This window comes from Tetrao urogallus (genome assembly GCF_951394365.1).
Source record: "Tetrao urogallus genome assembly, chromosome: 7".
In the NCBI taxonomy this organism is placed as follows: Eukaryota; Metazoa; Chordata; class Aves; order Galliformes; family Phasianidae; genus Tetrao; species Tetrao urogallus.
The window spans coordinates 35,226,583-35,249,603 of NC_136820.1; the positions used below are offsets into that span (position 1 = coordinate 35,226,583).

Genomic DNA, 23,021 nt, shown 5'->3' on the forward strand with positions numbered 1-23,021 from the left:
ATGTAGATTAGCTGTCCTCTGTCTTGCACAATGCTCCTTCAGAACAGAATAATAATTTTAATTCAGTTTATCTTAAAATAACCGTGTTATTTTGGCTTTTCTGCATTAGCTTGGAACCTTTGGCTACTCGGCCTTTGACCATGATTTAAATGGTCTGTTGCAATACAGCCTCCGTGTTAGTGATTCACAGCAGATACTGTTAAATGGCTTTTCAACGGTCCATGCAAATTGGAGCACTTTAACGTCTAATTGAAATTCGTTTCCATGCTATCTGAATATCAGAAAACTTGTTGTCTCCCTTTTGAGTGATATACCCTGAACGTTTTAATTCTTTGTTTGTTTTCAGTATTAAAAGAGTGCTAGCAAACATTCACTAAGCAGAGTGCTTTAAACTACAAATTGAAATTTGTATTTTGGTATACGTATGAAAGATCTACTAGCTAGGGACCAGTCTCATTTCTCAGTGAAAGCAACAGCAGAGAGAAGTTGTAGGAGAGAATATTTTCATCAAAAGCAAGTCAATACAAGGAAGAATGTCTCCAAGCAATTTCTAACCCAAACCTTAAGCATCACCTTTGGCTCACTTCCATAGCACTGTGGAAGTCAATAGACAGGTTAAGGTAATGAACAGGAAAAATAGACTGCTGTGCTGCAGCACACAAGAGAGAAGCCTCCAGGCCATCTCCCTGTGCCTGTCAGGATTTAGTAGTTTATGATAATTTCTGCTTTTGTCCCTTTTTTTCCATTATCTTATGGTAAATACAAAGCAACTCTTTACAGAATCCAGCTTGTCATGGTGCTACTTCTTTCTGTGCCATCTAAGAGGAAGCATAGAAGATGAGTTAATTTTTCTTGCAGGTGACTTTTTAAATTCAAATTTTAACATTGTTTTAGAATGATGAATAATGAAAATATTTTTTAATTCATATTAATTGAATTTGTATGTTGCATTGTTTTATACATATACATTCCTTGAAGGGGAATGTGAGTATTGCATTACCCTCTTTATTAGATTGATTGACAGTGTTGTCCCAGAAACAAATTTTGAAAACAGAAGTGAAAAGTTATACTTTAACTGGCCCAAGAGCAGAATTTGTGATAATGATTTGTGATTCAGTCAAAGCTCTGAAGTTCATAGAATAAGTTATACAAAAGTGCTTCTAATGTGAACACATTAAAACGTATTGAATCTTAATGTCTAAATAAAAAGCTTGTTGCAGAAATGTTACTAAGAAATATTATTGACTACTGAGTTTCTTCAACCTATTTACACATTTCTACCCAAAAGTTACAGAATCATAGAACAGGAGATCTTCCCAGGTTCCTCCTCGCTTTTCTTGAAGGATGGACTGACATTTACTTTTTCCAGTACTTAGGAATCTCCCCCAGTCACCACCACCTTTAAAGAGAATGGCCTTGCAATGACAGTGGTGACATCCTGTCAAATCCCTTGCATGTACCCATGACTCTGTCATGTATCGTGTATATCCAGATCATTTAAATGTTCCCTAACCTGATTCTTCTCTGTTGACGTTAAATCTTATTTTCTATGGGCTTTTCCACTGGTCTTTGGCACCTAGGATTCCTCAAAGCAAGTCCGTCTGCTGACACAAAGATGTTGAATATTTCATCCTTTATGTATTGTTTACAGCCAGAGCCCTGTCCCATTTAGTAGCAAGCCTACATTTTTCCCTGGTTCTCTTTTTGCTGCTGATAAATCTTCACAAGTCTTTCTTGTTGCCCATCATGTGCCTTGCCAGACTCAACTCCAGATGTATGTTGGCTTTCCCTAATCCCATTGTTGCACGATCAAACAGTATCTTTTTATTTCTCTTGGGTCGCGTGGGTGACCTTCTGCTTCCTGTACGCTTTCTTTTCCCAAGCTTAGTCAGGAGCTCCTTGTTTATCTACATAGCCTTTTTGCCACCTTTGCTTGACTTTTTTTTTCCCATACATGGATATGTCCCTGATCTTGGAGGAGCTTGATGTTTTGTTCCCTTCTCACGATCCTGAACTTTGCCACTCATGATCTTTTCAGCAAAATTTGTCTTTGATCTTCATGGTCCCAGCAGTTCTTTGTACGTATGATGTCCAGCAGAGTGGCTCCCTTCCATAGCTCCTCTATCACTTGTAAGAAGTTATCATCACTGTGTTCCAGGGATATGTTGCATTAGCTGTGGCCTAACGTGTAGCGCTTCCAGCAGGTTATTGAAGATCCCATGACGACCAGGGCACGGAAGCAAAAGGCTTCCATCAGTAGTCAGACGAGGCCTCATCTACTTCCTCCTAATCATGGAAGTCTGTAGTAGATACCCACCACAGTGTTACCCACATTGGTGGTCCTGCAGATCCTGACCCATAAGCTCTCATTAGGGTCATTGGCAGGCATTTTTAAGGACATCGTTAATGCTGTTTACTTCAGGAAACAACCAACAACCCTGGCTGCTGAGGCAATTCCTACAGGTATGGTATCATTCAGTGCAAGGGAGGCAAGAAGTGAGTTTCTTGAGTGTGGGAGGTAGCACACAGCATGTATTTCTCAAGGTATTAAAAATATTTCATTGTTTCTGTAAATGTTAAATTCAGACAGACGTTTAGAAATTAGTTTCCAAGAAACTGTAGCTTCCTTAGAAGTGCTTGTGATTAACCCAATTAGCATTCTTTTTCTGATTGCTACCCATGCTTACATAGAGTTGAGAGTAAGCATAGTCCAGTGAGTATTTACCTGGGAGAAGAACATAGAAATCTATGGAGAAAAAAAAAAATTCAGATAATGCTGACATGACACAGCGATTCCAGAAATTCTTTGAATTTACTTTTAATTGTTGTATTTTGTATGAAACACTGGAAGAAGAACAAACGTAGCAGTCTTATCTCCTGAAGAGTGTCAGTGTAACTGATCGCAAATCACAATAGTGGCAGACAGTAGCATGCTGGGTTCAAACAAAAATAGCATGCAGAAAATTACTGGGATATTCTGCACTGCTTTGTACTGATGCTTGCACAAGCCAATCTGAGACTAGTCAGAGCTGAAGAATCTAGCCTTCTTCAACAGTTTATCAGATGTATATTTTATATAGCTGGGACTTTTTATTTGTTGGGTGTTTTTTTAGTAATTTGTTCCTCTATTTTAGTACTACTAAAATAGAAATGCATTCTTGTCATTCTTCTGTTTTTGACTTTGGACTTTTTTTTTTTTTTCTTTCTGCTGAAAAGCTGCAATCATATGCTGTTGTTCATTCTCTTATGTAGTCACTGTGTTACTGTTCTTCCACCAGGAGGAGGTTTTCAAATACTGGAGTGTGAATGAGGTTAGGTCTAAACAATTTTATTTCGGTCTGTTTGTCTTTACTGTGGAATTTCCTTTTTTCTGATGTTCTCAGTGAATGCTAAGAGGGGAACAAAAATAAGTTGGTAGGTATGGCAGGGAGTATGTGTGACAAGCAGCTTGGCTACCAACTAATGTCTGTTTGCCCCCTAAATCATCTATGTTTAGAAGAAAAGATAGGAGTTTTGAAATGATTAAGGCTTGGAACCGTGTTTCATTGCTGCTCTTGAGACTGGAAGACTTACAAATATAAAATAAGAAGACTGCCAGATGAAGGGAAGAGCTGCAGGTACTTCAGCCCTTAATGCCGAATATCGACACCTTTATATTGAAGCAGATCTATATCTGATGTTTTTCCTAAATCTTAAGTGTCTCCCCTGATCCTGAGAATAGCATGTGAAGCTGCTCTGGGAGCGCTTGACATTTAACTCGCATGTTGTGCTTTTTATTGTACATAAAATCACTGCTCCTCCATGCCAACAGCTGGGCTCTTCCTCTCCTTGCTGTAGATACTTAGCATATGCAAGTAACTCCAAACCCAGCTGTACAAAGTCCTCAGTAACCTGCTGTAGTTGATGCTTCTTTGGTCATGAGATTGATTTATTGGCTGGATTAGGTAATTTCTAAATCTCTCCTTTTATACCTCAGCTATTTTGGCATTCTCTGAATTGATCGACTTGAGCAGAGACCTGATGGGCTTTTGTAACATTTCCAGCATTTTCATTCCCTACAATGTAATCTACTTGCAGGGACTGTTTTTAGTAACAATATAATTTATAATGTGGAAATTTTATCCAAAGAAATTAGCATTGGTTATGGTCTCAGTTTCCACTGGTGGTGACACTGCTGTATCCTGTGACAAGTTCCTGATTTAATCTGTTGTGAGTGTGGTTTTGAATCTTATCTTTCACAGACAAGATGAAGAATAAACTTTCCTTCAAATACACATGAAGGTGTTGGCCATGATACCTGCATGCATGGATCACAAGATAAAGTTAATACTTTTTCCATAAGTGGAAGGAGAACACAGTGCTGATAAACAGCTTCATTTTCAACACAGTTAATATAAAACAGCACTGCCTGTCAGTCATATTATAAAGTGGTTAACATTGATTTTATTAAAGTGAGCACAAAACCCTCAACAAATATTTTAGTTGAATATTACAGTTATGTTTCTTTTGGCAGTTTTTGACTAACACCCTCCTCAGCCATTTCTGTATCACATTGGATTAATCCCTGTCACCAATACGTTGTATAATAATCCCTATGTGAATTTGAGAGGGAAATTGTGTCCAGTGGATATGATTGCTCATTCTTACTTGTAAAGGAGTACAATAAAATATATTGGGACAAATTCTTTAATTTGAAACTAGGCTGTCTGCTGTGGTTATGAATGCCTGTAAATGAATGCAGAGACAACAAAGACTGGGCCTTTTATTGTGTTGTCATTCCTCCCTCACAGTGTTCTCACTGTGGTTGAAACGCTTTCTTGGATTGTTCTTGTTCATGATTACTTAACTGAGTGCCAACACAGAACTCCACAGAACTTACATAGGCTAGTAGAAAAAGAGATTTTTCCAGATATTAACGGTACTAATTTGTGGGAAAAGCATGAATTTTGGAAGTTCTACTTATGTCAACCTCATTAACATTAGCTGGAAATAAGGAACTCTTCATCTTTGGAAAATATGGCTGTGTGCAATTAGCCATGGAGCAATAAGACTGGGAGCATGACATGGTAAGAAAAAAAAGTGTATAGTCTTATGGTTTTTTTGGCTGTATAAAGGTGGATGTACTCCTGGCCATCCAATGTTGAAGTGGCTTGCTTGGCCAGTCAACAGAAGCTTCTAGCCCTAAAACATTTAAAGAAAAGGAACGTGAAAGGAAAAAACAAATTCCAAAAGATAACGGGACATGAAAACGGTGATGTGTATAAAGATGGGAGAAGTTCCTGTCCTTTCAGTTCCTGATGTTTGCTTCCTGCATCTTCAATAATGGATTGTCATCTTTAAGTGGTGCCTATTAACATCATTTCATAGCAAAAAGGGAAACAAGTGCTTTCAACTTCAGTGCCAAATTATGCTGTGCACAGTGCTTTAGTGGGCACTCCACAGATGCAGCTCTTCTCCTGGTCTCTCTCTTTCCACTGGACTTTTTTTGAAGGTAATATACTTAATGATAAAGCCAGGCAAAGCAAACTTGATCCTGGATTTGCTACTGCCAGCTTTTCACCTTACAGAATGAGTTTATTTTAAAAAAATATTTCTCTTGAATCTCCTCCAGCAATACGGTTAGACCCACTGTCAGCTCCAGCCCTGAGCTGCATGTACCTTTTCTACAGGAATCTTTCGCAAAAAGGCAAAAGGAAAACTTTAACCAGCCAAGGTGACTGATTTTTTTTTCTTTAATGGAAAAAAAAAAACAACCAAGGCAACTAGTTAAATAAGACTGGAAAAAGTATATCTACTGTATTTAGCTTAAAAGGAAGGAGATATTTTCATTTTGTGGCCACCTTCAAAATGTGGGAAAGGTACTGTGTTTTCTAAATTCAGCTTACCGTTCTCGGATCAGAAGTACAATGCTTGCCAGTGAAATAGTAAAATAGAAAGGAAAGAAGATCTTTATGGATCAAGGTATATAACCTTCCTCAAATTAACTTTGGTCTGGATTTGGATTTTATCCATGGCAAGACTTTGCTATTCGTAGTGCGCCATTTTGAGAAGCTTTGGCATAAGGTTTTGACCAGCTATCTTACTGTTGATCACTAGAAAACAGCTCTGACATTCAGAAAGATTGCTACAATTGTCTGTGAATGTTTTCAGCAGGGGAGAATGCCTTTGTGGAGCAGCACTAACAAGGCGGAGGATTTGTCCTTCCCACTGCTTTAACTCATCAGCCCTTATTAAAGGAAACGTTGTGGGGCAGACCAGGAGGGGAGCTGGCTTTGTAAGTTTAACTCCACAGCACTCTGTGAAGCAAACTTTGTAATTAAAGTCCTGAAAATGTTTTGACCTGTTGTAGGAGAGGATTGCCTACAGGCAGTGCTTAAATCTATTTTCACACTGTAAGCTTCCTGAAAAATAGTAACCTTGATCTTTTGTGTGGCCTATTCTGAAAGTCTTTGATAGGGGTAAGGTACTGAATGGCTTTAAGATTTACTGAAAGTTAGTAATCACCTGATGATTTTTTAAGCAGCAAATTAGCTTATCCAGAGCTTGTATAGCCTGAAAAATTTACAATCTTCAGACTGAAGTCTAGCTGCAGGAGCTTTAACAATCAATGAATTCAGATTTCTGTCACCAAATCACCTCAAATTTGAATGAAGAGCTCAGCAAGATTGGTTTGCTTATGGAGAAAAGCATTGGAGGAGCTGACCTCGTTTTTAGCAACAGAGGGATGTAATTATTTAGCGTAGTATTGAAATGGTTATGTAAACCATTTCATTATGGATTTAGGAAAAGGTAGCGTTATGCCTATCCTAGTGCCACGGGAATTTCAGAAATTTAGGAATCTCCCACCAGATTCTGTGTTTGTGAGCTACTGACTTTAGTGCCCAAAAGTAACAGCTGGCATAATAGCTGGCAGACAGGAGGCAGCTATGTCAGACACAGGCCTGTGTCTGCAGTCCAGACTGAAGGCACTTTGCAAGGCACCAAGCCTGGTCACCATCACAGTGACGTGACCATCACAGGAGCTCTGCACAGGCCAGGCTTGGCCCATACGCCAGGTGCTTTACTGGCACTCCATAGTTCTGCTAATCTCAGCAGGATTCAAGAAGGCATTAGTGCAGTAAGTTTATTAGAAGAGATAATTAGCACAAAGCAGATGAGGATTTCATAAAGAAAGAGATTTGGTCTGCATCACCAAGGCCTAGTTATGTGACATGGCAAGGCCCCAGCTGAGCCTTCTTGCTTCCCAGCTCCTCTCTAGTTGGAGCATCCATTGGCACACTGCCAGGATGGGTAAATCCAGTTGAGGAATTGTCACATCTGATGAGACCCATCTGGAGAGTATGGTGATGTGAACAAAAACCCTTCAAAAAGCAACACACACGCATGGGCTCGATGACTGGCAGCCAAACAGAACGGATGCGTGCAGCTAGGCAATGAGCTGTGGAGTGGACAGGCTCAGGGGAAAGGCGAGGCCAAGCTGATTTGCCAAAGGACTTTAGCTCCTGTCCTTGGGATCAGCTGCACACAGAAGGCCCTTTGATCTGTATTCCACTAGGAGATTGAGCTTTTCTCAGGTGGGAGATAAAAGAAGAAAACAAAGCACATGTACGGCATGAAAAACGATAGAATCTAAGCTACATTTAAAGAAGCAACAGATCATTCAGATTGCTCATTCCAGGCTTGCCCACAGATTGACAGAAAGAATCTACTTCAAGTCAATATATTTTTATTAAAGCAAGTTGTGTTTTTTAGACTCTTTCCATGCTATTAAAAATGCATGATACTGAGAGGCCAGTGCTACTCATGGGAATGAGTGAGTGGTTCTGATTGCAGTGAGAAACTCTTGGATTATTTTTGCCTTCTAATAACCCGAGCCTTCCCTTGAGCTATTCATGAATTCCCTCCCAAATTTCTGAACCTCCTCATTTTGGTCAAACTGTTGGAAATTAGAACAGCCCACTTTGTTCCTTACACACTGATGCAGAGCTAGGGCTTTCATCAAAGCACTGGAGAACTACCTTTACAACATTTCAGTGTCACATAATGCATTTTGTCCAGTCTTTATGCAGTATGAGTATTCATATTTTTAAAGGCATGGTGCAATACAGGTAAAATTTAATCTAGGAAAGTACTGAACTATCATTGTCTTGACCCACGTGTCTTTGCTTATGAATGATAGCTAACTTTTAACATATACCAAAATAAAATAGATTTTAACTCATCTTCACAGCCTAGATTTCTAGCCATACATCCGAGGTATTTTTATAGTACGTTATCTTCCTGTAATAGAAGAAGAAGAAAAAAAACTTCAGAACTCTGCAGAAAGTATGAATGAAACTATACCATCAAAATGGCAATTTTGAAAGTAAATATGATTTGTTAGAATATCACTGTTTCCCAATCATTCAATACCCAAAGCTACTGCTCAGTCATTTGTTAGTGTACCATCAGGATATCCTCAAATATTTATTAACCATATAGGATGAGAGCTCTGTGAAGTATTCATGCGTTCAAGGAATTACCAAACTTCATTTCCTAATTGTTGTACTTTTACTGGCCAGGCTGTGATGTATATGATGCGGGTCTTAACCTAGGTTTGCTGAGATTGTAAATGATCAGATTCAGTAAAGCAAAAAAATTATTCTGATTTCATGGAGTGAATTTTATTTATCTTATTCTGTGCTGGACTTCAGGCCTATTTTGTTATAAAGTTTTATGGAATCACATGGGAAGCAGTCAGTGAGTGATTTGGAGACTTTCAGCCAAGGTATGGTATAGAAAGCTGCTCATTTCTATCAGTTGGATTTCATTCTTTAGAGCCTAGAGGCAGTAACTGGTGGTATGAATGCATCTAACTTGGGTCTTCAGTGTCAATGCTCCTTCTTTAGGCATCTTTCCTGGTGCATAGATAAAGTCTGCACTCAGTATATGTGTGTGTGCATATGTGTCAAATGTGAGATGTGAGCTCTCTTTTTGCAGGATACTGTATGTGGGCCATAGGTACCTCTTCACTGCTTTCAGTAGAATCACATTGGTATACCAGTTCTAAGTAACTAATCTCATGTTCACTGTTACTCCTGAAAAAGCAGATAAAACTTAATCCTTCCCCTATAGGAAGTCAATATAATTCATAAGAGCTCTTGACCCCTTATCTTTCTGATGTAGCTTTCATATCACAATAAAAATCATCAGTGTGGAACAGAACAGTTTGACAGGATGACTCAGTAAAGCCACAAAATGACAGATGCTAGAAATAAAAAGCAAACAACCCATGCCAGGTCATTGCTGTCAAAGCTGGATCCTTCACCTGTTGTGCCTACTGCATACACAGCTAATAGTTTGGGAGCCATGCTTCCTGTTCCCAGAGCAGATTATTGAAATTACTACATGAAAATTTAATATGATCTTACTTATTTTCTAAGATTATGAGTTCCATTTAAAGATATAACTTGTACAGCAGCAGCCATGGCTTTGCTTGCAGTTCCCAGACTGATAATCCCAGCCAGCCTCGACAGCAGCAGACTCCTTACCTCCACTTCACATCACTATTTCTTCTGTCTGCTGGGCTGCCCTGCGCTTTCAGCTCTCCAACCAAGTTTGCAACCAAATCCTCACCTTGTCTATATATGTGGATCTGGGGCAAAAAAAAAAAAAAAAGCAAAATGCAACAGACCTTTAGGCCAAATAGCTTATTTCCTCAGACTTGGTGGTGAAGGCAGCGAAGTTGGGAGTTATCTGCTTTGTGGTCTCTGGATGTTTCACTCATTCTTATGAGTCCTTTGTTTACTCTGTTAAAAGGATAGCTATTACAAACCAGCTTTAATGCTGTCTATAGATCAGATCTTTGCTTGAAGGCAGCTTGTAGTGTCTTCCAACAAAGCAGGTAGAGCACATCACGGTGTCTGATATGCCTGTAAAAAGAGCTGGAAATGTTTCACTGAAAATGGTGGTTGGATTATCCAAGAACAGTGCATAAAAGTGCATTGCATATGCTGAATGTTTTTAGCTGGGTTTCCTCTTCTGCCTTAGATCAGAGGCTGTACCTCTCAAACAGTTCTCTAAGGTTATCACTACTTGGCATTTTGGGGGCAGACAGGACAGGAGAAGGAGTTTTTTTCAGCTGGTATTCCCTTACTTGATGTTTGTTTTTAAACATTAATTTGTTCCAAAGTTTGAATCCCAGAATGCATTTATATTCATAAATTAAGTAGCATAGGAGAATGTTACATGGGTGCTGTAACTCCATCATCTGTCCTGCTGAATTGTTCCAGCGGTACCTGGCCTGCCCATGGCCCTGCTAAACCAGCATGGTTTTCTAGTGTGATTCAGGAGCTGGTACAGGCTGCTGCAGTGGGCAGACTGCGTGCAGTCACCCTGAGCTGAGGGGTAATGGTAAGGATGTGGGCTGTTTTCTGCCTGCATCAGTGCCAGGGACAAATCAGAGCGTAGTTAATTTTTAAAGTAGTTTTTAATTTTTTAAAAAATATATATATTTTTTATATTTATATATATATTTATAAATATCTATTTGTATTCTAGTACTTCTCATGTCCCTGAGCCCCTGCACCCCCAAACCTCTAGGTGGAGACTGGGGTGGTAAATCCCCCCCCACTGTGAGGACAGAGCAGGTCTGAGATCGCCTCATGAGACTGAATGTGTATAATTCTATGGGGCCGGATGGCATGCATCCCAGGTTCTGAAGGAGCTGGCTGAGGTTGCCGAGCCGCTCTCCATCATATTTGCAATGTTGTGGCTGTCAAGTGAGGTCCCGGCTGACTGGAGGAAGGGTCGCATCACTCCCATTTACAAGAAAAGGAGCAAGGAGGACCCCGGGAACTACAGGCCATTGAGTCTCACCTCTGTGCCTGGGAAGAGCATGGAACAGATCCTCCTGGACTACATGCTTGATCACATGAGGAATGGGCGTATGATCTGAGACAGCCAGCATGACTTCACCAGGGGGAGGTCATGCTTGACCAACCTGGTGGCCTTCTATGATGGAGTGACAGCATTGGTGGACAAGGGAAAGGCGACTGATCTCATTTACCCGGATTGAGCATGGCCTTTGACATGGTCCCCCACCACATCCTTATCTCCAAATTGGAGGGATGTGGATTTGATAGGTGGACCACTTGATAGATAAGAAAATGGTTGAAGGGCCGCAGACAGAAGGTGGTCACCAATGGTTCTATGTCCAGGTGGAGGCCGTATCAAGTGGCATCCCCCAGGGATCTGTCTTGGGACTGGTGCTCTTTAACATCTTTATCAGTGACATCGATGATGGAATTGAGTGCACTAAGTTTGCTGACAACACCAAGCTGAGTGGTGCGGTTGACACAGTAGAAGGAAGGGATACCATTCAGAGGGACCTCCACAGGCTAGAAAGGTGGGCCCAGGTGAACCTGATGGGGTTCAATATGGCAAAGTGCAGAGTTTTGCACTTGGGCTGGAGGAATCCCAGGCATCCATACAGGGGATGGGGGGGGGGGCGGGGGGATTTAAGTATTGTATTGTTGGAGAACACATCATCAGACAATACGTTTCCTAGGCAGTTTGGTCTCATATTGCTGCAGAGTAGTTTTTATGGTGAACTCAGATGGTGTCTGAGTCAGAGGTACAGGAAGGAAAATGATGCTCAAGCTCAGCCTGCCCCCGATAGGAGCTCCTGGGGACATGTCTCTGCCCTGATACACATTGGTGATACATGGTCATTAATGCACAGAGGAGACTGAAGCTGTGCACCTGCTTGTGGTGAAAGGGGAGCAGTGTGCATTTGGGTTAAAATCACCTTGGGAAGATGAGGGAATTACTGCTCTGGACCTCAGATTCTGGTGAAGCCCTTTTAGTCAAATGGCAAACTCTAGCCGTAAAAAGTTCTTGACTGATTTCATTTCAAAAAGAGTCTGTATTTCTCCTTCCAAGAAGCTGAGTATTGGTCAGTGTTTACAATGTGGAGGAAAGCCTTTGTTCATATTAAGCTCTGGTGCTCTAAAAAAGGAGGATTTACTGACACTGCCTGGAACAACAGTGCTGTAGCTGATGAAGGAAGAGAGAAATTGTCTGCCTTGCATCTGTGGAATTTCCTGCCTATCCTTCCTGAAGGCTTTGGGAAGCTGCTTCAGACATAAAGCACTTAGCATCTGTAAAGGGAGAGGAGAACATCTATCAAACACAGAAAGATCAAAAACTGTGACTCCCTATGGAGTGACTGTTGGGAGGGAAACAGCTGAATAATGTTGAACACATTCAGCTCTCTGACTTCACCCAACGCACAGTGTGAAGGCTGTGTTTGCAGTCAAAGGATGAATCATTTTTATGGATAGGGAAAAGATTTTGCGCTTTTGCCTTAAAAGGTTCTACACTATTATTTGTTTGAGAGGTAATGCCATTTGCTTTTGCCTCCTTTGAGACATAAATATTAGTCCAGAGTGTGATTTTTTTTCTTTTTTTTTCCTGGCCTGTCCATGAGATGGCTTGGGAGGTGGTTTAGGTGCTTGGTACACTGTAAATGTTGGAGATCTGGCATGGGCTTTTATAAACTCAATTATCTTAAAAAAAATCAAGTTCCTTAAACCTCAGTGATAATTAGTCCCATATGAATATTCAGTGGCTATGCTCATGCTTCGGAATCCAGAGCTACAGCGGTTTTGAGTACAAAATAATTGAGAAAGTCCAACCCTTCATCTTGAAAGTACCTTTTATGATTACTTCTACAAGGAGCAGACTGTTGCCTCAGAATCAGCAAGCTCTATGGGAAGAATATCCAATGGGGGAACAGCCTGACTGGGGTTGAGCTGACAGACAGCCTTGTAAGGAAATAAAATCTTGCACACATGGTTGCTGTTTTGTGGATGTGACCTTCTCTTTTCTGAAGACACAAGTCTTCCACTGGGAGCTGAAAGGTACAAAACAGCCTGACAGCACAGCATGTCAATACGTGTCCCTACCATAAGTATAGCTTGTGTTTCCTATTAGTGCTGTGTAGCACTCTCTGGGCAGCAATCAGCTCCATTTAAATAAGATGAAGTAATAATGTTTCAGATTTTACTCTTGTGCATGCTGTCAAGGGAAGAAAAGTTGATTTTTAATTTTTTTTTAAATAGCCTAACAGTGAAATAAAGTGAAAATGTAATTCCTACAACATGGTTAGTGCTCTTTTTAATTTTATCCTGTCCAAATTTTTTAGGGTTTTGAAGGTATTCCTGTCCAGAACTGCTCAGCGTATTCCATATATGACAGGTGGGCGAGTGATGAGGATGCTGGCTGTAATTCTCCTGGTAGTGTTTTGGTTTCTTGTTGGCTGGACTTCTGCAATAACCCAAAATTTGGAGAGAAACATTCCTCTAATTGGCCAAGGGCAAACATCTGACCACCTGATCTTCAATATGTGCCTCATGGACCGCTGGGATTACATGATGGCTGTTGGTATGTTCATTTTCTAGTCTTTCTTCTAATGTTTAAAATAAGGCTTAGTTGCTTTTTCTTTATATTTCTTTTCCTTTTAGAATATCTTAGAGCTTTATCAGGCTGCATAACATCATTAGAAAAACATGTAAGAGAATGAAATGTTGGTTTATATGTTTTTAAATGGGCTGAGAAGTAAAACAACTAAAATATACTGAGAATTTTATGACTTTCAAAGGTTTGTAACTAAGATGACAGTAACAAGGTGATTGGTTCTCCAGAAATGTTTTTTTTTTTCTTATTGATGAATGTATCTAACTAGTACAGTGAGAAATTACAGTAGGAATAACTATGGTGGGCTTTGCATTTCTGCCCCACAGAACTGGATAGATCTGTTGTATGAGGAGGGAGAGAACTTGCAAGAACACTCTTTCATAGAAAATTGCACATACTTTAATACGAAAGCAATGGGAATAAGAAATGTATACCAAACTTTTCAACTTAACACATTTTCTAGATATTCTGTCAGTGCTTGGGATAGGCAGGAGCTAAAAAATGCCATGCTGCAGAGTTCAGTTCTGTCATACCGAGGAAAAAAATAACACATTTTTGTTTCCTTCATTTTATAACACAAGCAAGTTCCCTATGCCAGGGTGCAGTTATATGGTGACAGGTTCTTCATCCCAATCACTGGACAACTTCAGTGCATCTGCACCTAGAGCCCTTGGTTCCAGTACAGCACAGGTGTGCCATCTGCACTCTCAAATACATAAACGTTTGAAATTTTAACTAAGTACTTAGCTTTCTGCCCTTTCCCTCCTTCCCTATGGACATGCTGTTGACAGAGACCTGCTCCTGAAAATAAAGGCAAGGTAATGGGCTGCACTTCACATGGGAGTGAAGGCAAGATGGATAGAAACAGCCAGTGGTATTTGGAGTATTTTCTCTGAGAGTGGTGTACAGAATGCCAATGCACTGTAACATAACTTTAAAGGACAAACCAGTGCTTCCAGCTTCACCAAGAACTTTCCACAGCTCTAAGCTACTTGGTCCCCTCTAGTCCCTGTGCTGTGCTCTGCTCTTCCCTCCTTCGTGTAAGATCTCTCAGGTACAATGTTATTCATTTGTGGATATTCTCATGAGTAAACAAACAACGTAGAGAGAAGTATAAACAAGTACTTCTTGAAATGTGTTGTATCTGGGTCCTTTTGGAAGGGTATACTAAGAAAATAGAACTCTATTTTGTCATAATACAACAGTAATATCACCAGAGATGATGTAAAATTAGTAACAAATGAGAATTGAGTGCGGAATGTGATGTCATCTTCACTGATCCGTTTTGGATGAAAATTTTACTGCATTTCACAGTTGGTAATACAGGATAGGATTATTAAAACTTTGATGCCAGTAGTTGTTGCATAATGGCAAACAAATGTGTTTATTCCGTTCATCTTACAACTGTGGCAGTGAACTGAATAACAGCTCAGATTTTAATGGCTAAATATGACCCTTTTGATACTAAATGACGTGTTGGAAAAAGCGAAGATTGTTTTTTAAGACAAATTTACATCTAGAGGAGTTTTTAATTTTTTTTTTTTTTCCTTTTCAAGATGCACTTAAGCATAGTAGAGACAAAGCTGACTCACAAGCCTAAATACAATTGGTTGTAATTTTGTTTGTTCTGGCCTTTTGCCTTTGCATTCAAACTACCTTGTAAACTTTTGTGCAAGTCTTCAGTAAACTATGGAGTCATGAGTGGTTTTGCACATGGGCCGGAGGAATCCCAGGCATCCATACAGACTGGAAGGAGCGGTCCTTGAGAGCAGCCCTGCAGAGAAGGACCTGGGAGTCTTGATAGATGAAAAACTTAACGTGAGCCAGCAGTGTGCCCTTGCGGCTCGGAAAGCAAATGGTATCCTGGGCTCCATCAGAAGAGGGGTGGCCAGCAGGGCCAGGGAGGTGATTGTCCCCCTCTACTCTGCTCTTGTGAGGCCCCATCTGGAGCACTGCATCCAGGTCTGGAGCCCACGTACAAGAAAGACAGGGAGCTGTTGGAGAGGGTCCAGAGGAGAAGATGATCTGGGGACTGGAGCACCTTACAAAGACAGGCTGAGGGAGCTGGGCTTGTTCAGGCTGGAGAAAAGAAGGCTGTGGTGTGCAGCCTTTCAGTACCTAAAGGGAGCCTACAAAGAGGAGGGGAGTCAACTCTTTGAAAGGGTTGACAATTGCAGGCCAAGGGGAAATGGTTTTAAGTTTAAGTATGGTTTAAGTTTTGTTAATGGTTTAAGTTTAATTATGGTTTAAGTTAATGGTTTAAGTTTTAAGTATTGTGAATAGGTGAACGGTTGGACTGGATGATCTTTTAGGTCTTTTCCAACCTTGGTGATTCTATGATTCTATGATTCTAAGTTGAGGGAGGGAAGATTTAGGTTGGATGTCAGGGGGAAATTCTTTATGGAGAGAGCGGTGAGGTACTGGCACAGGCTGCCCAGAGAGGTTGTGGATGCCCTGTCCCTGGAGGTGTTCAAGGCCAGACTGGATGGGGCCCTGGCAGCCTGGTCTAGTATTAAAGGGGGAGGTTGGTGGCCCTGCCTGTGGCAGGGGGTTGGAGATTCATGATCCTTGAGGTCCCTTCCAACCCTGGCCATTCTGTGATTCTGTGAATGATACCAGGATTTGTATAGCTGTAAGCCTGTACTAACCTGTGTGTATATTTATCTATCTATGTGCACTTGAAGGTGTTTATTGTTAAGAGAGTCTGAAAAGCTTACAGCCAGGAGGACTTAGTTCCAAAACCAGATAATTGATATCAAAGAGCTGTCAGGAGAAATACACATAATGCAGAATCCCTTTCATTCTTGCAGTTAACTTGCCTTCTGAAAGATTTTGTGCTGCAAATTATGTGATAGATTATGATATTTGATTTAACGTGGCAAAATGAAAATGCAGGATGATAATTTGTGAAAGAGTTGTTATTTCATTTGATTTAGCCAGGCACAGGACTTTATAGAAAGCTAGTGAATATTCTGTAATATATTCTGTCACCTGTAGCCAGTGCTCCAGTGCCTCACTGTTTTTCACTCTGCTGGCAATGTCTCACTGCAGTGTAGGGAGGGAATTTTCAAGGTCACAGATTAGCGAATTGAGAATTAACAAGGCTCTGTTAGAAAGTCATAATGAGATGAAGCCTTTATGCTACCAGAGATTACTGGAGTTAGGATTTATGAAGCATTTTCCATCCATACTAATCATTCTACTTATGCTCTATCTCCAGAGACTTTTATTGCAGTGAATGTTTTATAGTTACATTTTCATTAAGTTTGAGAGGGTGCTCTGCAAGAGAAGTAGGGACTTAGACATAAAGGTTTTCACCATTTTTAACACTGCCTTTTTACTCTGTGATATGCTGATGAGAGAAATTAGCCTTCAATAAATGCTTATCAGTGTAGTGTAATGTAAGTTAGTATGTATTTTCCTTGACGTTGGATACTTGTGGGTATTTTAATTGGCACTTTCCTAGATTCTTTAATTTCCTTTGTGTTTGTGCACCGCTGTCGGAGTTGTGGCATCTGTCTCCTAAGCAAGCCATGGCATGGATCAGAACCTGAGATTTTAGAAAAAGTCCTGAGGGCCTTGAAAGGCTCATCCTTTCTGTTATGGCTTGAATAAATCCTGTACCTCTACTTACCACAGCCTGATTTCTGATTTCAAATTAGAAAAAAATAGCTGAAAAACTTGCTCGTGGTGTCTCAAATCAAACTATTATTCTTTACATGGTCGGAAGAATCATCTAAGTGAAAGAGATGTGAGCACACTACTCAAAAAAAACTTCCCACTGAAAGAAAAAATAAGAAGTTTAATGTGCAGAACCCCTGGCAGGAGAGAAAGATAGGCAGAGAGGTAAACATGCATGTGCAAACACCAGTAAAAAGCAGATGTGAAATCTTGGTGCATGGGGGATCCTGTTGTTAGGGCCAGGGTTTTACCCAATGTGGATAGCATTTAAGCTCTTGTTTTTAAAAATCGCCATGTGTACCTGGTGTCTGTGTTCTGGCATTTTACTTAAACTAGAAGTTAAAGGCAGGTTTTAAACAAATGCAGCTAGGTGTTTTTCCCAGCACAAGTGTGATTCCCAGCTGGCAGGAGCTGTGCTCCTCTGGCTCAGCTGCACTAATTGGGAGTTCAGGTTTGGGGTTCTGGATATCAAGGGAATTACAAACACACAACTCTGTCATAATTACTGAATGCCCTCAGCCAGGAAAAGGAACAAAGAAAAATACTGTGAAGAATATTATTAGTCTGCATTCCCAAAAGGGTTTCCTCCCAATGTTCATTTGTTAATATTTAACCTATATAATCTTTGCATCTGAAGAGGATATGAATTGCCAAGACTGGCTCTGACAGATTGGGAATTAAGGGTTCCCTTAAAGTTCTGAGTCAGGGCATTGTGACACAGCCTCACAGAGACCCCTTATTAAGTTTTGTACAGGCCCTCAGCTGCATTCCATGAATGAGTGGTTATTATTTCTTTTTGTTACGCCCATTTGATGTGGCCCTATGCCATATTTAGGGTATTTTGTTCAGAGTATTCCGTGAAAGAAGAATTGTTAATTTCCAAATGGGCATTCTTAAGCCACGTTCTCCTTAGCATGAATGTACAAAGATCAGTGCCAAAAATTGTCAGCAAAAGCCATCTCTTGTGACATCTGGGAACTAATTCTTTTGAGCAGTGTTTATAGCCGCCTCCATTTAGAAAGCCCAGCCAGAAGGTAATGGTTAGAATTCAACACCGACGAAATCTGGCTTCAGTTTTCGTGTGAAAATAGTGATTGCTTGTGAAAAGCTTACTCTAAGTGATACAACCAGGACTGTCAAAAGTGTTTAGAGCAGAAGTAAGAAGTGGATCCGGTTTTACAAACAAGCCTTCCTCAGCTTTCACAACAAGACTGGCTTTTTTTCTGATTGTTAATCACTGCTCTTCCTGCCATGTACACCTCTTTCACAGTCTGCATCACCAATTCTGTGTGCAATCTTAAGTTCCCCATCTCTAAGACACAGTAAATCTAAAGTGTAGGGAAGAGCAACAAAGACAAGTGATGGCTCCTCTATGAGACTAAATGAAATGGGGCAATTCATTCATCTCAGATTAACTGCTTCTGTCAGTTTAATTTAAAATAAAGCATGCTTAGGGGTGATGGAGATTTTTTTTTCCCCAAAAAGTAGTGTGTTCTGTTTTTCTTTCTTCTTTTACAATGAGCAGTCAACATTGCTCAGTTTCTTTTTGTCAAAAGTAGTTGGAAACCTTGGTTTGAGCAGTTCAAGTTGCATTGCCTCTTGCAGTTGCTTCACTGTTCTTTATACCTGCCTCACCACAAGTGAAAGCCAATAACCTTTTGTACAAAGTGTTTCTCCTAAGGAAACCAGTGACAGGTTGTCTCAACCACATGTTTGTGCATCAGTAAATTTTGTATTCAGATTCTTCTGCAAGCCATCTGTGGGAGGAGGAGGTCGGGAGAGGCTGGGAGATGCTGACTTCCTCTTGTTGGCAGCAGAATACATTTTTTGTACAGCTTCAAATCTTTCCTGTCCTTCAACTATTTTGTATACTGTTGGCATATGCTTGCATCCTCTTTAAGATGTGAGAGAAGCAGTCCCACACTCAGCTTGCTATTCCTCTTCCGCTCAAAAGAGGGTGATGGGGCACAGGTCAACTGGCTGTAATAGCAAGTGAAGGAATGAGCAAGGTCAGCACATCTTCTGTAGAAGAAGGAATAATATGAAGGAATGAAGAAAATAAAGATTAAGAGATGGGGAAAGTGCAGAAATGAGGGGAGATCCCAGAGGCTGTCAGTCATACATTTCATGCAGAGAGACTCTTACAGAAGGACAGTTCATGCTCAAGTCAGTGGACATGTCTCCATTGCCAGCAAAAAGCATCTCTCATTTTCCTCAAACCATGTGATTCACAGGCTGTGGGGTCAGCATGTGCCTGGCACTTGCCCAGGTGGGCTTTCAAGGCAGTCATGGCAGCTCAGGGGATGGAGCCTGCTGTGCTACAGCAGCCTATGGACCCCTACTCTTCTTTCAGCCATGCACAGCCACAAAGCATGTGAATTCTGGTAGTGAAGATATGTCAGGATTTGGCACCATTAATTCTTTTTCCACACGTAAGTCTTTATTGCTGTGCTTGACACATTAAAATAATTCTGAGATATAATCAGAGATAAAGATAAATCTCTGCTAATTTATAATTTGCTAGGAATAATTCAGCACTGAAAACCCATATATGCAACTGAGATTTGCTGAAATATAGAACAACCCATTCAGTGTAAGAAAAAATCTACTGTGACATGGCACATCTCTCCAGCTGGGTGATTGAATGCAGTGGAGACAGAAGGAGAACACACTGGCTGGCTGTGAAAGAGCAGGACATGTTTATTTTTTTTTCTGTTTAAGAGTGGTGTATGCAGCTCCTGAAAGCTGAGTGAGGAAATGGATGAAAGAGCCATAGAGCAGTCCATTACTGTACTGAGAATTATGGTTTGTATTCAGAATGTGAGGGAAAAAAATGTTCTAGCTGTGGAACAATACTGCTTTGTGAGTAGTGCAAAGTTCAGAATGCCAAATGCACTTAGTTAAAGTCAAACTTGTAAAAGGTTGTCCCTTCTTAAACACATGATGAAAGCATGTGAAGTATTCCACTATTTCTGGAGAGCAGCATCCTGTTCTTGTCCTGTGGTACTGCTTCTTGAGCAAAATCAATATGGTTGGATATGGAACATCATACAGAGTCATGAAAATTGGTTTCAAACCATGAAGGCTGTCTTTTTGCAGGTAACATTTGAGCAGCAGTTAGCATGTGATGTGGCTGCCAGTGCAGGAGAGCTCCTTCCCGCTGCCCACAGCCATGTTCTCCTGAAGAGGCACCAAGAGGAGGTCATTTCTGGCACGGTGGGAGAGTTGAATATCAACCTAAAATAACTCAGTTTCCCTTCTAGGCCATGGCAAGAAGCAAACTCATAGTTCAGGATTTAAGCTGTTCACAAATATGGTTATATTTATTTCCACTGCCGTATTGAAATGACAAGGTGGCATTGTCCCTATTTTGCACAGCTAGTGCTGAGGCACAGTAGATTAGGATTACATGGTCAGTCTAATTTGGATGTCCATTTTGCAATGCTTTTGGCTCAGTTACAGAACTCGTCATATCTATGTAGAATGTGTTATATATTGTCTCACTGGCCAGGAATACAGCCCTGTGTGCTCAGTTCTGCTGCAAACTGCAACAAAAAAAAAAATTCTAGATTGGTCTCCAACTAGCAAGAACATTTTCTGAGATTGTGTCTGTGAAACATGGCTCGAGTGGTGACTTTTGCATTTGTAGAGGAGATCTGAGGCAGTAAGTTAGAATTCAGTTCTCTTGCATGTGCTCAAGACCATTTTTTCCTCCTGCAGTCTTTTGCCTTATTCACTAAGCATCTAAAATGTTGTTTGCAATAAATTATACAGCTTTCTTTATTAATCAACCTTGATTTATCTCTGCAATTGCTCTGTCGCATGCATTAAATGAGTCTGGTCTCCCAGGAAATGGTATAGTTAAGTGAAGATTATAACACACAGGAAAGCAATTTAAAACTGGATACGTGGTGTTTTAATTTTTGTGCTGTTCAAGCTTTAGAGATGCCAAAGCTCTAAAAGTAAGGATAAAGGACTTTCCTAAGGCCTCAAAAATTGAGTTTCACATTTCTTGATTTTCCATGTTTCCTTGTATGATTTTTGCTCATTCCACCATTCCATGCAGTCAGCTGAAGTACTGGCTTCAGTGAGCAGTGAGCACGGATGTGGATGCTGGAACTCACTCGTGTTGGGGCTGGGCAGGCAGGTGTGAGTCAGCAGCAGGTCATTCTGCATCATCTAAGTGAGGCCTGACAGTTCAAGGCTCAGAAATGTCACAGAGGCTCTGGAACAGTCTGCCCAGACGCTTGTGGATGCCTGGTGTTCAAGGTCAGGTTGGATGGGGGCCTGGGCAGCATTGTGTGGTGGAAGGTGTCCCTGCCCATGCAGGAAGGTTGGAACTGGATGATCTTTAATGTCCCTTCCAGTGTTCTGTAATCCTATGATTCCATGGCTATAGATGTGCCTTGTACTGGTTTTAAATATGAAAGAATAATTGACAGTACAGATAACTGCTCGTTTAGCAAATCCTAGCAAATACGCTATCTCAGATCTTCAGGAAGTTTGAGTCAAGAAGACCAATCTGAGTGTATCTTTCTCTACACAGCAGATATGTATCACGTACTGTGGATATCTCACTGTCGCTCATTCTCAGAAGGTGCAGAGTATGACCAGTGGCCCAGGTAGATCCCAAGAGGGCAGGCATGGACTGCCCCTAGTTGTAATAGAGTATAGGCTAGTCCATTGTGGTGGCTAATGAAGCTAAGTGTTCCAAAATGTTCCGTTTTCTAACACCATGGGCATTACAAACAAAAGGAATGATCATATTTTTAAACACTAAAATATATATATAACCAGGCAGGTTACATATTTAAAGATTAATTAACTTATGCACATGGCATATTGAGGCCACATTGTGTTTACATTTCACCTTCTGTGTCTCTAAAGCAGTCATTTCTTTTCTTAGTCGTTTGTCAGTCAGAGATTTGCATCCATCTGAATGCCTGGTTTGGACAGTTATAAAATAGCTACTGCAAGTTTTTAAATATTTTTTTTTACTTCACATTTCCTGTCAGGCAGGTCACTCAAGTAGGAATTCCCATTATTTTCCAGAAGCGGAAAAGAAGACACTTCTTGTGCTTAATAAGTAAAAAGTAATAAGTAATTTTTAAGCCTTATGATGAATCGTATTTGAAGGACTAAGATTATGTATTTTGGACTTTGAATTTGGTCTTGACAGGTTTGCATTATCATAATACAGCCCTTTACTTTTCAAGTTACTCTTCTAACACCAGGCTCGGAGTGAAATATTATTCAGCAAACCAGATTTTGTTCATTATAGATATTGTGTGCAAGACAGTCACTAATGTACAAAGAGCAAAACTAGACAAAGACCTCAGAGGTAAATTATGCTTAGGAGTCTTGCTCTTACATGTTTCACTATCCATCTATCTATCCAGCTATCAACTTAAAGTTAGCTACTTTAGCTGTGTCACCTATAACAAATATATAATTATATTGGCTTGTTTCATGTTGAGAGATCAGAGAGACTATGTAGGAAAATAATAGAGCAAATTTTTGTATCTTCAGATTTTCATTACAAAATGCTCTAGCAGTATGTATCTAATTATGTGAATACAATTTTCCCCCTCAAGCTCAACTTTTACACGATACATTTAAGCTGTGTAATTAGTGGTTTTGATAATAAATTGTTTTTCAATTAATATGTTTTGCTTGTTATCACTAACAAAATTATTGTTGTGTTGATTTTGGCAACCATAGGAACTCTGTTGTTTTACCTTGTGTTTTTAAAGCTGTTTCCCATTTGTGTTACATACCAAATGTCTCACTAATTATTTTCTACATACAGGAATGCCCACTCTGCTCTAACTGTAAAGCTTTTATAAAAGCATTATTCATTAAACAATGCAAACTGCTATTGT

General features: G+C 40.3%; 1 protein-coding gene across 1 annotated transcript in view; it reads left to right on the forward strand.

Annotated features, from left to right (window-relative positions):
• Positions 1-23,021, forward strand: part of GPR158 (G protein-coupled receptor 158) — a gene marked incomplete at both ends in the record, with an annotated part of 175,901 nt that overhangs the window by 142,351 nt on the left and 10,529 nt on the right. The window contains one exon of the mRNA XM_079538527.1: positions 13,187-13,425. Coding sequence (XP_079394653.1) covers positions 13,187-13,425 — 239 coding nt within the window. The remainder of the gene's footprint in view (positions 1-13,186; positions 13,426-23,021) is intronic.